This window comes from Thermobia domestica, chromosome 1, assembly GCF_964235325.1.
Source record: "Thermobia domestica chromosome 1, izTheDome1.hap1.1, whole genome shotgun sequence".
NCBI classification, from domain to species: domain Eukaryota; kingdom Metazoa; phylum Arthropoda; class Insecta; order Zygentoma; family Lepismatidae; genus Thermobia; species Thermobia domestica.
The window spans coordinates 89,368,012-89,381,895 of record NC_137454.1 but is presented as its reverse complement, the minus strand read 5'-3'; the positions used below and the strand labels follow the sequence as shown (position 1 = coordinate 89,381,895).

Sequence of the window (13,884 nt, the reverse complement as noted above, 5' to 3'; positions counted from 1 at the left end):
GATTAAAGCTGAATTAAAGGAATGGAAGCATACTCATTCACCAACACCTAAAGAAGACTCAGTGGGTAAGATTATGCTGACAGTTTTTTTGGGATCAGTATGGGGAATTACAGGGATATACCATGCTTCAGTGTTGCAAATATTACGGAATTCCATCAAAACCAAGAGGCGTGAAGTGTTGACCAAAATTGTCCGTATCTTTCAAAGTAACGCTTCAGTTCACAAATCGCATGTTGCCCAGACAGAAGCACGATCCTGTAAGTATAAAATCCTCTCATCTCCGTATTCAAATCTCATACCATCTGTCTTTTATCTTCCTAACCATGAAGTCATTTTTGAGGGGAAATAATTTCAAAGATGACGAAACGTTGGTTTGTTATTATTGTTGTTAAGTCATTGTTTCTGGAATAATCTGCGGACTTCCAAACAAGATCTCCACAAATGCATAAAGCAATGAGAAAAGCTTGTGGCCAAGAGGTTCCTACATAGACAAGAACTTACGTCTGTACCAAACTCCCTTCATCTCAGTCAACGGTAAGTGTGTCAAGAGAAATTTTTAATGAACATCCCACGTATAGTGTTCAATACTAAAACCAGAAACGGTAGATTTCCTACTACATCCGGTTTAAATAGAAGTTTAAAGAACAAGGTGGACACTGAATTCTTATTAGAAAACTCTTTCTCGCTCTATTTGTTACCGTTTTTGTCCTGGTATCTATCGAAAAACGAACATACGAACAGACTAAGTCGTTCAGTAAGACTTCCCATATTCACGCGTAGAATGTTTCGAAAGTCTAAAAATGGATGAGTACATTCTTTCTTTTGCTTGCAAGAGTGTATTTGCAAAGCACATTGTCCATCCACGAAGAAAATTCTGGTGACTTTTCTCTGAAAGACATAAATATCTACCTTCGCCTTTTTTCTTCCTTTCTTCTTTGGAACTCCTAATCGGACTTCAGGACGTCTATGATGTGGGAAAGTGATTCATCTTTCTGTAGGAACTGGTGTGGAGAAACCGTATTTCTCAATGAAGAACTGTGGTAGACTGAGCAACTGGGTACAGAGCGTTTCTTCCTCCTACGTTAGGGAAAAAAAATCTACAGCTTTCTTCAACTTTCCTATCCCCGTCCATAAAAGCGTGATGGATGGCTTCAACATGGGGCAAAAGGAAATTAATTTGATCTCAATCCAGAACGAACAGATAGACAGAAAAGGGAAATCAGTGAATAAAGAAAAAAGGGAAAAAATCTCTTCTCTTTTTACAAAAGAAAATCGCTTTTTCATTATATTTTTATTTCCACTTTTGGACTTACAAAGGAAGATTATATTTAGGAAAACTTTGGGTCATCACTATGCCACGTACACTAAATTCATCCTTGGAAGGCAGTTTCATTTCTCTTATTTGGCTTTTGGATCTTTTTTGAAAGGTGATGATCTATTGAATAATATTTTTAATATTTTCTTTTATTTCAAGAGTGAACTATTTACGAGAAAAGAGTTATGGAAAGAAAAATGTATTATTTGACTGAACAAGTAGTTCGGTGTAGATCTTCTTCGTTCTAAGTTTGGCAGCTACATTTATCATTTATACACCAATACTTTTGTGGTAAAATAAAACACATACAATTTTTTTGGAGCATCAAATACTTTTCTTGAATAACAAATAGTTCATGTTTTGCACATAGACAGATAATGAAATATGATATTTGTTTTCAACTAGTTCGCCTTTTTTTATTTCTCCAAAGTTTTTAGATGGTTCCAATAGTTTGAAAAAAGTGTTAACTTATTTGAAAAAAGTTATAATAATGATAGTTTGCATTGTGTATCAGTCTCATTTTGAAGCTTCGATATCATTTCACATTTAACTAGTATTAACAGTTAAACTTTAATTATAAAATACATATAATAAAACATACAGTGTTTCTTTCAGAAAACATGTGTCGAAGGAGCACTATTAGTGCCGGGTGGCTTCTAAAACTATGTATTAACAAAACCTAGAGTTACTTGTCTTACATTTTTTTTCTGAAGTACATGCAGGAAGACATTCAGTTGACATTTATCTGTTCAAGATTGGCAGTTATAGACTCAAGATACCACCTAATCCCTAAATACATATTTTTAAAAAAAATAGCTTCAGCACGAGCTATAGAACACTTGTAAAATATCCTCCGGGGCACTTTCAGTGGTCCCGGGGGCACTGACCCCCCCCCAAAAAAACATACCTGAAAGAAACATTGACTGTGATAAATAAAAGGAACACTAGAGTTCTTGGAATTACGCGACTGTATAAATAAACAGGCATAATAATATTTATTTTATTATTAAGTTAATACTCGTGATAATATGCCACGCATTTTCCTTATTACATTTTAAATATATAATTCGTACTCAGAACATAAATTTTCTTTTTAAAAAAATAGATAGAATTTTTCTTGTTTCTTGATACTCCCAAAACCATTTCAGAAATCTCTCGTGGCTATGGTTAGGTTACGTACCTTGTGCACGGGAAACTTGGGTTCGATTTTCCATAGGAACTCACGTGGTTTGGTCTCCACGTTAAGCTGTAGGTTCACATCTCATATAGCCTCAGTGTGGAAAGAGATGTAGAACTGCAAATCAACCAACTAAATTTATTTCACAGACAGACTTACTGCACAGTTTAGTATGCAAAAGGCTGAGATATCTACATTAGATACACTGTATACTCTTACACTATATTACTACTGTTTTGTAATGCTTTCAATAAAACAATCAGAGATCGGTCAATTTCGTTACTTCTGCTCCACCTACCACATCAATAATTTTCTTAACAGTGTGGCGGTTTTGAAAACAATGTGACTTATGCAAAGTTGTTTTGACGTATGATTAGCATCATACTAAAAGCCTGACTACTGCAGGAAACATATGTTAGTCGAACTCTGTAGTATGGCACTAACAACGCGTCAGAACGACTCTGCATAAGGCCCAATATTTTTGCAATGACACTTTTTTTTTAATGAAAAGATAATTTGGAACAGTAGCAGCCTAAAAATGTAGTTCGAAGTTGATAGTATAATGGAATGTTGTGATTTTAAACTTTTTCTCTCACTCGAAATGTTGGGAATAGACAGTGACGTAACCTGGGGGAAAAAACGGGGCTTGAGCTTCGGAAGGCACAAAATTGGGCAAATATTTGGAAGAGCGTTTTGGTTTGGTTGGTGAGGGGGGGGGGGCACGAAGGCCAGTTCTTGGCCCAGGCAATAATTAGCGTATTTGTGTCGCTGAGAATAGATAAAAACTGATACATCAATTGACCAACCGATGTTCGGACAGCTACTGTTATATTACTTCTTTTTGTTATATTTAGAAATAATAGATTTTATTTTATTTGATTTTTCAGTTTATCGTACCTTTGAACAACAAGGCTATAAGTGGACCTACAGTTTAACATGGAATCCGAATCATATGAGCTTCTTTTGGGAAACGAACCCGGATATCTCACGCCAAAGGCGTGTATGCTAACCGCTTAGCCACGAGGGAGCTTTTTAAAAATAATAGAGAACACTTATTTACACTAGGCATATAACAATATTGGGAATTTGCAATTTCAGAAATTTTAGATTTCTCGTATAGGACAAATAGCTCGTGACTTTTTCTTGGAAGGTCCGCGTGGTCACGGTTCGATTTCCGGTGGGGGTACAATTAAACGACCAAAGTGGTTCGGATTCCACTATAATCAGTAGGTAAACATTTCCTTTAGCCTAGCAGGCATAACCGTGGAACGTGAAAATAAATCAAACCAAACGTTTTCTTCGAAGTAAGGTGTCTATATTGTGTCTAGTGGTGGCATAACAATTAGGCAGCCACCAAAATGTCCATAATGCTAGTTAAATTCTTAGTATCACGCTAAGTGGTCCTTATTTGATTATATTTTTAGTGCATACATTCGTACATTACTCCACATTATAACTCTTGTACAAAAGCAAAGTTTTATTTTATTTTATTTTATTTTATTTTATTTTATTTTATTTTATTTTATTTTATTTTATTTTTTGCAATAGTTAGCTAAAGTGATTATTATCTAGACCGAGTTTATTAATGGACTAAATCCGTTAACATGGTAACGGTGATTTTAACGATGACTATCTATATCCTATATGTGAAAATATATGGTATCGCGTAATCCTGTTTGCTGTATTTAGCAGAGTTTATTATAGATCCTTGTGAAGTTTTAATAATTAAAAAATCTAATATACTGTTCCAATAGTCCTAGAGTATGTTTTAATACGAACTAAGGATGGCCACAAAGTTCCGGTTCCGGTGGAACCGGTTCCAGATCTGGATCCGAAAACCCGGTTCCAGAACCGGATCTTGGGAATCGGTTCCAGACCTGGATCCGAAAACCCAGTTCCACACCTGGAACCGGTTTCGGAACCAGATATTCTAGAACTGGATCCGTTCAGAGCCGAAAACCGGTTCTACCAGGAACCGGTTCTGGCCATCCGTAATACGAACCAAAATTTTATGAACGTTCTTATTTTTATTATTGAAATGTATTTTAATGTTGATACGTACTGGATTAGTATACAAAGTTATCAGGAAGTTAGAGAAAAAATAGATCCAAAAGTTCTTTTTAGTATTTGTTCATTTTCCTTACATTCTGTCCACTTAGCACCTACCAGAAGTGACCTTGGACTCCCACATATCAATGACGGTTGTACCCGAATTTTTGGAATAAACCAATGACCTCGTAATGTGCTGTTGCCAAAACCTCCAGTTTGCTCCCAACGAACTAACGTTGCGACATGTTGATAAGATTATTTAGTCTGAATAATGAACCGAATTCAACTTTCATATTGTAACTTCGACACCATCACTGCAAAAGTGGGTTGGTCAACCTAAAAATAGTGTTTTTACGTTGTTAAACATCAATTCATTTATCGTGTACGTTAAACAATTAATAACAAAACGATGAAGTTTCGGGTTATCCAAAGCTATACTGCTAGTTATTTTTATTTCTTTCTTACAGATAGTTGCCACCAGAGCCTCCGACATCATGACGAAGACAGTCGGCGAGCGAGTTCCAGAGGTTTGATTCCAAAAGCAAAGATAAAGACAGTCAAAATGACGTTTGTTATTGTATTCGGTAAGTTCGTTTTAATTGTATTGTTAAAATAAAAGACGAAGTAAACAGTGGCGGACCTAGAAGGTAAAAACGGAGGAGGCAGCCAGAACCCAGACTTGATAGGTATCTGTAAACTTACAAAAATATATAAATAATAGCTTCAATTATTTTTGTTACTCAAAAACTGAGGGCCTTAGCCTAGATCCGCCACTGGAAATAAACTTCTTTTCAATTAATTAGTGTATTTTCACAGTGCAAATTACTCATAGCTGAAACAACATTAAAAAATAAAACCAAACGACGACTCCTTACCAAAACAACGGCTGTCTATCCATTATTCCACGCCTGAGTTCAAATATTCTGCACGCATATCGACTATCGACTATACACAATATATATATATATATATATATATATATATATATATATATATATATATATATATATATATATATATATATATATATGTGTGTGTGTGTGTGTGTGTGTGTGTGTGTATGTGTGTGTGTGTGCAGTAATTGGTTAGTACCGTTGAGATGCCGGTACCAAATAATAGATACCAATTGTGCTCTCCATTCAAAGTTACATACAAGAAGTAAATAAGCATATGTGTAGACCGCACACATGCACAGCTATAGATGCCAACACCTTCAAGAATTCCATTGAAAGAAATCTTAATCCGGTACACCTGGTGGATGTTTGTCACTGTGTCACTGTGAGGAAAAACATGTGGCAATCAAGGAGGTGAAAAATATCACACATGAGTACACTTGAACTCAAATAGTGACAAAAACATGGCGGCATCTGTTAAGTATCAGAAGACGAACCGCTCTATGATCATAGAGGGAGGAGGGAAAGTATGGTAAACATGCAAGGAAAAACTTCTACCTTTACGTATAATCCTGACTCATTTCTTATAAGAACAAACACACAGATGTCGTTCGTACTTTATTAAGAGATAAAGTACGGGCAGAGCGCATTGCCACCTAACTCTTAATTAAAGCAGAAGCTACAAGCGTATAGTTTTCTGCAGACTGATCAAAGCTTAATTAAGGTAACACATGTTGTACGATTTGTCTTTTGCTTGTGTTAAAATCTAGTCTTTGCTAATGCAGCTACATAGGAAATACTTAATTCATGGAGGGTGAGTACTCCCTAAATGGTTTTAAAAATATAATTTAATTATGCATATATTGACTATCCTAGTTTTTCCTTTTACTCTACAACAATTGATTGAATGTTAATAAAATGTAATAATTAGTTTGGTTTCAACTAGTGCTGTTCATATTTCACATTTTCCGTTTTCGGTTTTACAAAAATCGAATATCTAATAATCGATTTTCGATTTCGCTTTTGAGAACCGAAACTGAATTTTTGTTTCAAAAATCAAAGTCGATTTTCTATTATAAAAATCGAAATTGAATTTCAGAACTTGAATAGTAATACGGTTTCAAAACCCAAACACCGCTGCCGATTTTTGTCATCTTTCCATTACAAAAATACTTTCACGCAAATAAGTGTGCTCGAATTGGAAGGAACGATATTCCTTTTCTTTCTACTTCTTTAAGTTTGCAATTCTCCTAGTTTCCAAAATATTCCCTGTATAACCAGTCCTCGAAACGAGAAATGCTAAGCACTAGCGGATATCTATATGTCACATAAGAATTTTCAAGTACCATCCAATTAAAAATTTGGCATGTACAATCTCACCATGAAAGGTACCAATATGAACATTATATGGAAAGAAGTGTCGGAGTATATCATACCGAAGTATACGACTCGTTTTGGGCATTGCATAACATACTCAGCGCTATAATAAATTTTTTGGGGGTTCCGGCCTAGGAATGTATTTTTGAAGGCCTCCAATCATAGAGTTGTTTTGAAGAATAACAATTGAAACTTGATCTACTTGTCAGAAACCATAACAATGAACCCCCTTCACTTGATCTGTATACCGTATGTGGTTCCTTGATTGGTTCTTCGGAGCCTTCTTTCCACGTGTCTCCTAGCTCTCTCCTTCTGATAGCAACGAGACCTTTCAGTTTAACGTCCGACGATCACCTGTTAGACTAAGTGAGACCGTTCATTAAGGCAAGTGAATGATGATGGAAGAATTGATGGAATGAAATTGTGGGAGGAAACGGGAATACTCAGAGAAAACCTACGGCCACGATGTTGTCCCCCACAAACTTAGTTGGCCAGGAATCGAACTAGGACTCTACAAACTTGAGGTAAGCGCTCTACCACTGAGCTACACTGTCCCGGTGTCTCATTGTGATGAATTCATTTTAAGAATGCGAGGGATATTTTATTAGACTTGAAGAAGATGTCAGTGACATTCCAGTTCATTTCAGAGAAAACAAATAGTTCATCTTATAAATCAACAATCAACAAAGGCGGCGTAGATACTCAACTACGTTAATAATTTATGTTAAGAGTTCCTTCGAGAGAATTTAAGCATTAAAGTAAGAGTTTTAAACATAATTTGAACTTTCAAGTAAGAGTTTTAAACATAATTTAAAATTTAAAGCGAGAGTTTTAAACAAAATTTTACCTTTACAGTGAGAGTTTAAACATAATTTCAAATTTAAAGTGAGAGTTTTAAACATAATTTTAACTTTAAAATGAGAGTTTTAAATATAATTTGAAATTTAAGGTGAGAGTTTTAAATATAATTTGAAATTTAAGGTGAGAGTTTTAAACATAATTTGAACTTTCAAGTGAGAGTTTTAAACATAATTTGAACTTTCAAGTGAGAGTTTTAAACATAATTTGAACTTTCAAGTGAGAGTTTTAAACATAATTTGAACTTTCAAGTGAGAGTTTTAAACATAATTTGAACTTTCAAGTGAGAGTTTTAAACATAATTTGAACTTTCAAGTGAGAGTTTAAACATAATCTGAAATTTAAAGTGAGAGTTTAAACATAATCTGAAATTTAAAGTGAGAGTTTTAAACATAATTTTAACTTTAAATTGAGAGTTTTAAATATAATTTGAAATTTAAAGGGGGGGTTTAAACATAATTTGAACTTTGAAATGAGAGTTTTAAACATAGATTTCAAATATATTTTTTTACTACAGCAATAAAATAATGTATAGTCTTGCTTAAAAGAAACACTGATCAACAAGCACGGTGTTTTCGTAATACCGTAAGTAGTAAAATTTTAATATTTTGAATTCAAATATTAATTTAAGAATCTTCTCGTATAATTTTTATTTGATCAGTGGAGGTCTTCATTTATTTTAATTCCATTTCTCTTCAAGAATAAACAAACCCTCCTCACTGGTCTAGTGATTCTTGTACGCGCATCTTGTGCAAAGAGCACAGACTCGATTACCGGTGAGCCGGCATTGAAAGTTGAAGGCTTTACGGTGGTTTGGATTCCATCTTCAATTGCAGATCCACGTTCCTAACAAACACAATAACAATTTACAAGAATACAAGGTTTTCCACGGAGTTTGGTGATTGTGAATGTATTATTATTATTATTATTATTATTATTATTATTATTATTATTATTATTATTATTATTATTATTATTATTATTATTATTATTATTATTATTATTAAAATATTAAATTTTGCAAGAAATTGTATTTAAATTCTAGCAGGTTGTTCAATAAGATTTGTCATGATATATGAGATGGTGCTAGTAGATTCGTAATTATATGTTCCTAGAGATGGCACGACTTTGTGATGAATGCGCATGAAGTTTCACGTAGATCAGTCATCTCATTTGTATCGTTACAGCTAGTCAAAGTGGATGTATAAAAGTATTTGTTTACAATGAACAAAATTGAACATCATGCATTGATAAAACCCCTGCCTCCAAAACAATTCTATGAGCAATAGGTAAAAGTGTATAAGGACTCTTCACCGTCCTTATGAGAACAGTAGAAATATGGGTTAGTGAATTCAAACGTGATCGGACAAGGCTTGAAATGATCCACGTGAAGGATGTCCAAAAAGTACATCAACACCAGAAATCGTAGCAAAAATACAGGTGATGGTTTTGGAAGATCGTCGAGTCACCAAGAGCGATTTCGTAGAAGCCTTAGACATCTCATTAGGTAACGTGAACCATAATTTGGCAAACGGTTTGGGTTTCAAAACACTAAGTGCAAAGTGGGTGCCGTATTCACTAATAATGGAACAAAAACACATGCGAATATGCCTTTCGCAGCAACATCTGGAGCGTTTTCGAAAGGATAAAAGGGATTTTGTACGTCATTTGATCACAATGGATGAGACATGGGTCTATCCCTATGATCCTGAATCAAAACCAGAGGCTAAGAAATTGTATGAACCCGGTATTTCGGCTCCGAAGCGAGTGAGGGTCCAGAAATTGGCGAAAAAGTGTTAGCATCGGTGTTTTGGGATGCAAAAGGGATTTTGTTCGTAGAGTATTATTGTAACTTTTTTATATCAGCTAAGTGTCAAACGTCGTGAGAAAAGACCTGGTTTACGAAAGAAAAATCTTTTACCATTTCGATAACGCACCCTGTTACACAGCTCAAGATACCATCGCCAAAATCAGCGAATTAAAGTACGAATTAGTGTAACATCCACATTATTTGCGGACTTAGCTCACTCAAATTTCTGATTGTTCTCGCACCTCAAAACATTCCTGCGTGAAAAACTATTTGCATCGAGCGCTAAGGACATAGCAGTCGTGGACGCGTACTTCGACAGTCTTTCGGAGTCTCACTTTTGGGAGGGCATCTATAAATTGGAAGAGCAATGGAACAAATGTATTGTAGTTCGGGGAGAGTACATTGACTAATTACTATTATCACCCCGTACACTAGTGTGTTTCGAATCGAAGGACAATACTTATTGAACAACCCATAAGATTTTACGCATTTTTTAAAAGAATTAGATAAATAAATAAGGACATTAATGTGTCAACATCTAGAACCTATACATGTGTCATAAATACTGAGGTAGTATTACACATCTGGTAGTATCTTGTAGGAAATATTCCTTATTTTGCTGTTGCCAATAAAAAAAATTCAGCTTCATGTTACAAATTTAGTGCCTTCATTGATATGTCATCGTTGAATTCACGTGAATATATTTAATATGTATATACATAGGTATTATAGTATATTACAAAATATATTATTTCCTAAAAGGAAGTATATTACATTAAAAGTAATATTTGAGTTTCGTATTAAAAGTTTGCTTTTTTCTTCTGCAATTTGCTCTGAAATATTGATGGTTCTTAATCGATACCACATTTCTTTATATTTTATTTATACTGAATGCGGAACGGAGCAAAACTTTTAAATTGGTTTTGAAACTATTGTAACACTCTGCTTGACTATGAGTTAAAACAGTAAGTACTAAAAGCTTTTCTAAAAATTTGCATATTTCTTTCCAGTATTCATCTTATGCTGGAGTCCATATTTTGTCTTTGATTTGCTGCAAGTGTACGGTCACATTCCAAGGACTCAGACATTCACAGCTGTAGCGACGTTTGTGCAAAGTCTGGCACCGCTCAACTCAGCAGCCAATCCCATCATTTACTGCCTATTCTCCACGCATATCTGTCGCAGTTTAAGGCAAGTAGAGGTCAGGTTTCGTGTTGGATTTCTGTATTTTTGTTAACACAACTAAAGCATGCATGCTTAAACGCTAACATTTTACTTATTTATTTTTCATTATTGTTATATTTAGGAAATTAAAATCATATTGCTTTAAATAGCATTTTCTTTGATAGGTTGGGTCTTTGTGTGCATTCAAAAGTCTGATGTTCATATAATGGGAAACATCAAAAAAATTATAATTTGCTGTGCACAATTTCCTCAATATAGTATCTATACTTAGTAACTCGTAAGTTATTTGATCTAGTACTTGTCTTACTCTTATCTGGCTAGCATAGTAGTTAGTGAACGGGAACACTTGCATATAGGAGATTACAGTTACAAACTCGCTCACTGTACCCCTAAATTGTGGTAGGTACTTAGACATGTTACAGTAAGGATATTCCAGTCTCTCCTTAATGAATATAGTAAGATACGTTCCCAAAGTTATTCCAACATGGTGACGTTCCACCACAATTTTGATATAGCCGCAAATGGCTTGACAATCAATTGCCAGTTCATTCAAGTGGTAATTGCTGGCTTATTGAATGACAGCCAAGATCATCCAATCAGATGTCTCTGTATTTTTACCTATAGGATATTTAAAGTTCTTACAATTGTATGATGTTGATCATCTGGATAGCGTAACAAAACATCTGAATCCGCCATTTTACCTTATATGCTCCATCGCATTCACTACAATGTATCTGGCAGGAAGAATATCACATTGAATACATCTTACAATTGTAAATTTCCAACTTCGTCACTCCAACATTTCAACTAAAGAAGAAAGGAAATACAATAACACTTTGTTTTCTTTAAATTATTATTCTAACCTTAATTGATATATTACCCTTTCCCATTGAAAAAATAACTTTACACACTAATAACTTCACATATTATAATTTCCCAAGAGTGGAGTTCGATTCCTGTAGCTGTTCGAATCATTTTAAATAATTTTGAGCACTATATTGGGTTCAATTAGCATACAAATTGACGATGTTTTTTTTATGCTATAGACTTCTAAAGTTATACGTCTGTAGCAAGTGAGTGGCTGGATATTTATACCGACAATGGTCTCCTCGTTTACTCAAACTCAACTCGACAGGCCTTCAGAGTGACAATGAAGGGTCGAATTTACTCCATGAAAAAGTGATATATAAGTCATTTAAATAAGGATACGGATTGGGATAGAATTCGAAAACCTTTAACCAAAAACGCAATCCACTCATGTTTCAAAATATCCAATGTGTGTCTTGAAAATTAAACTGGACTGTTTGTGCACAATTTATAGATTTGTAATATCTGTTTTAAAGCAAGAAGGCGTACAACTATCTTTTCGTATTTCTTTTGTGCATGCATTTTACACGCACTTTTGTCAAGAGCTTATAGGCTGCCTTGTGCAATTAACGTAAATACCTCATTAAGATGCATTTAATAAACGTGAGTGCCATTGTGTTCAGATATAGCAAGAAATCTATACTATAGAATATATATTAGGGTGGGCCGAAAACGGCCGAAAAATTTTTTTTTTTAGAAAATTAAGATTGAGTACCGTGCAAAAGTTGTATAATGTTATATTATGTTTCCTCACCAAAACAGAGCCGGATTAAAATATATTTAACCGGGCCCCGGGGGCCCCAAAAATCGTTAATTTTGAAAAAAATAGCTGCGAGTAATGAAAATATTATTGAAATATATTTTTTAGAAAGTTAAGTTTGAGTACCATGCAAAAGTTGCATAATATTATGTTATGTTTCTTCACCAAAATAGAGCCGGATAAAAAGGTATTTAACCGGGCCCCGGGGGCCTGAAAGAACGCTATTTTTGAAAAAAAAAAGTAGCCAGCAATAAAAATATTCTTAAAATATATTTTTAGAAAGTTAAGGTTCAGTTCCGTGCAAAAGTTGTATAATGTTATATTATGTTTCCTCGCCAAAACAGAGCCGGATTAAAAGATATTTAACTGGGCCCCGGGGGCCCCAAAGAACGTTAATTTTGAAAAAAAAATAGTTGCGAGTAGTGAAAATATTATTGAAATTTTTTTTAGAAAGTTAAGTTTGAGCACGATGCAAAAGTTGTATAATATTATGTTTCTTCACTAAAATAGAGCCGGATAAAAAAGATATTTAACCGGGACCCGGGGGCCCGAAAGAACGCTAATTTTTGAAAAAGTAGCCGGCAATGAAAATATTATTAAAATATATTTTTAGAAAGTTAAGGTTCAGTACCGTGCAAAAGCTGTATAATGTTATGTTTCTTCACAGAAACAGAGCTGGAATACAAGTTATTTAACCGGGCCCTGGAGGCCCTAAAGAACGTTTATTAAAAAAAAAAAAAAAGAGTTGTGAATAGTGAAAATATTATTGAAATTTTTTTTAGAAAGTTAAGTTTGAGCACGATGCAAAAGTTGTATAATATTATGTTTCTTCACTAAAATAGAGCCGGATAAAAAGGTATTTAACCGGGCCCCGGGAGCCCGAAAGAACGTTAATGCTGAATGGTTGTGAGTAGTGAAAATATTATTGAAAAAAGTGTTTTTAGAAAATTAAGTTTGAGTATCGTGCAAAAGTTGTATAATGCTATGTTTCTTTCCCAAAACAGAGGCAGATAATAATATTTCACCAGGCACGGCGGGTCCGAAAAGTGTTATTTTTTTAATATATACCATTATTTTAAGTATGTAGAGAAGATTGGTTAAGATTACTAATACTTTAACTTGACCCCAGGATTTTAAATGTTCTGATCTGATGTGCAGCTCTTCGTCTGATTGGTGTTTAGTAGATATAATAGTACGGACACATAAGGTAAGGTTGAAAAATTGACCAACAAACACCAAACCAGCGCTTCATATCTAGGTGGTGTTGATATAACCGTCTCGTGCAACACTACCGCATACTTCTGAAGAAGATTCTGTTACTACCTTTAGACATCTCTCCAAAGCATGTGTGTGAAAGGGGAACGTGACAAACTGAAACCTCCTCTTTTCCACAATCATTTCGGTTGGTTCTTCTATTGATACGTTAGCCGAAATTGGAGGTTTCGTTACTATTACTTCTGACCAGTTGGTCAAATCGATATAATTTGCATATTCTTCAGTGCTTTGCCTACTGCAATTGTCAATTAGAATTATAGTTTGGTACTTTCGGCCATCAAAATAGAGACCCTTAAAATTAGTAGCTTTACGCTGTAG

The 13,884-nt window shown here is 34.4% G+C and overlaps 1 protein-coding gene across 1 annotated transcript in view; it reads left to right on the top strand.

Annotated features, from left to right (window-relative positions):
- LOC145687248 (cardioacceleratory peptide receptor-like) overlaps window positions 1-13,884 on the top strand; it is a gene marked incomplete at its 5' end in the record, with an annotated part of 232,214 nt that overhangs the window by 204,084 nt on the left and 14,246 nt on the right. Inside the window, 2 exons of the mRNA XM_081760725.1 lie at window positions 5,009-5,125; window positions 10,490-10,674. Coding sequence (XP_081616851.1) covers window positions 5,009-5,125; window positions 10,490-10,674 — 302 coding nt within the window. The remainder of the gene's footprint in view (window positions 1-5,008; window positions 5,126-10,489; window positions 10,675-13,884) is intronic.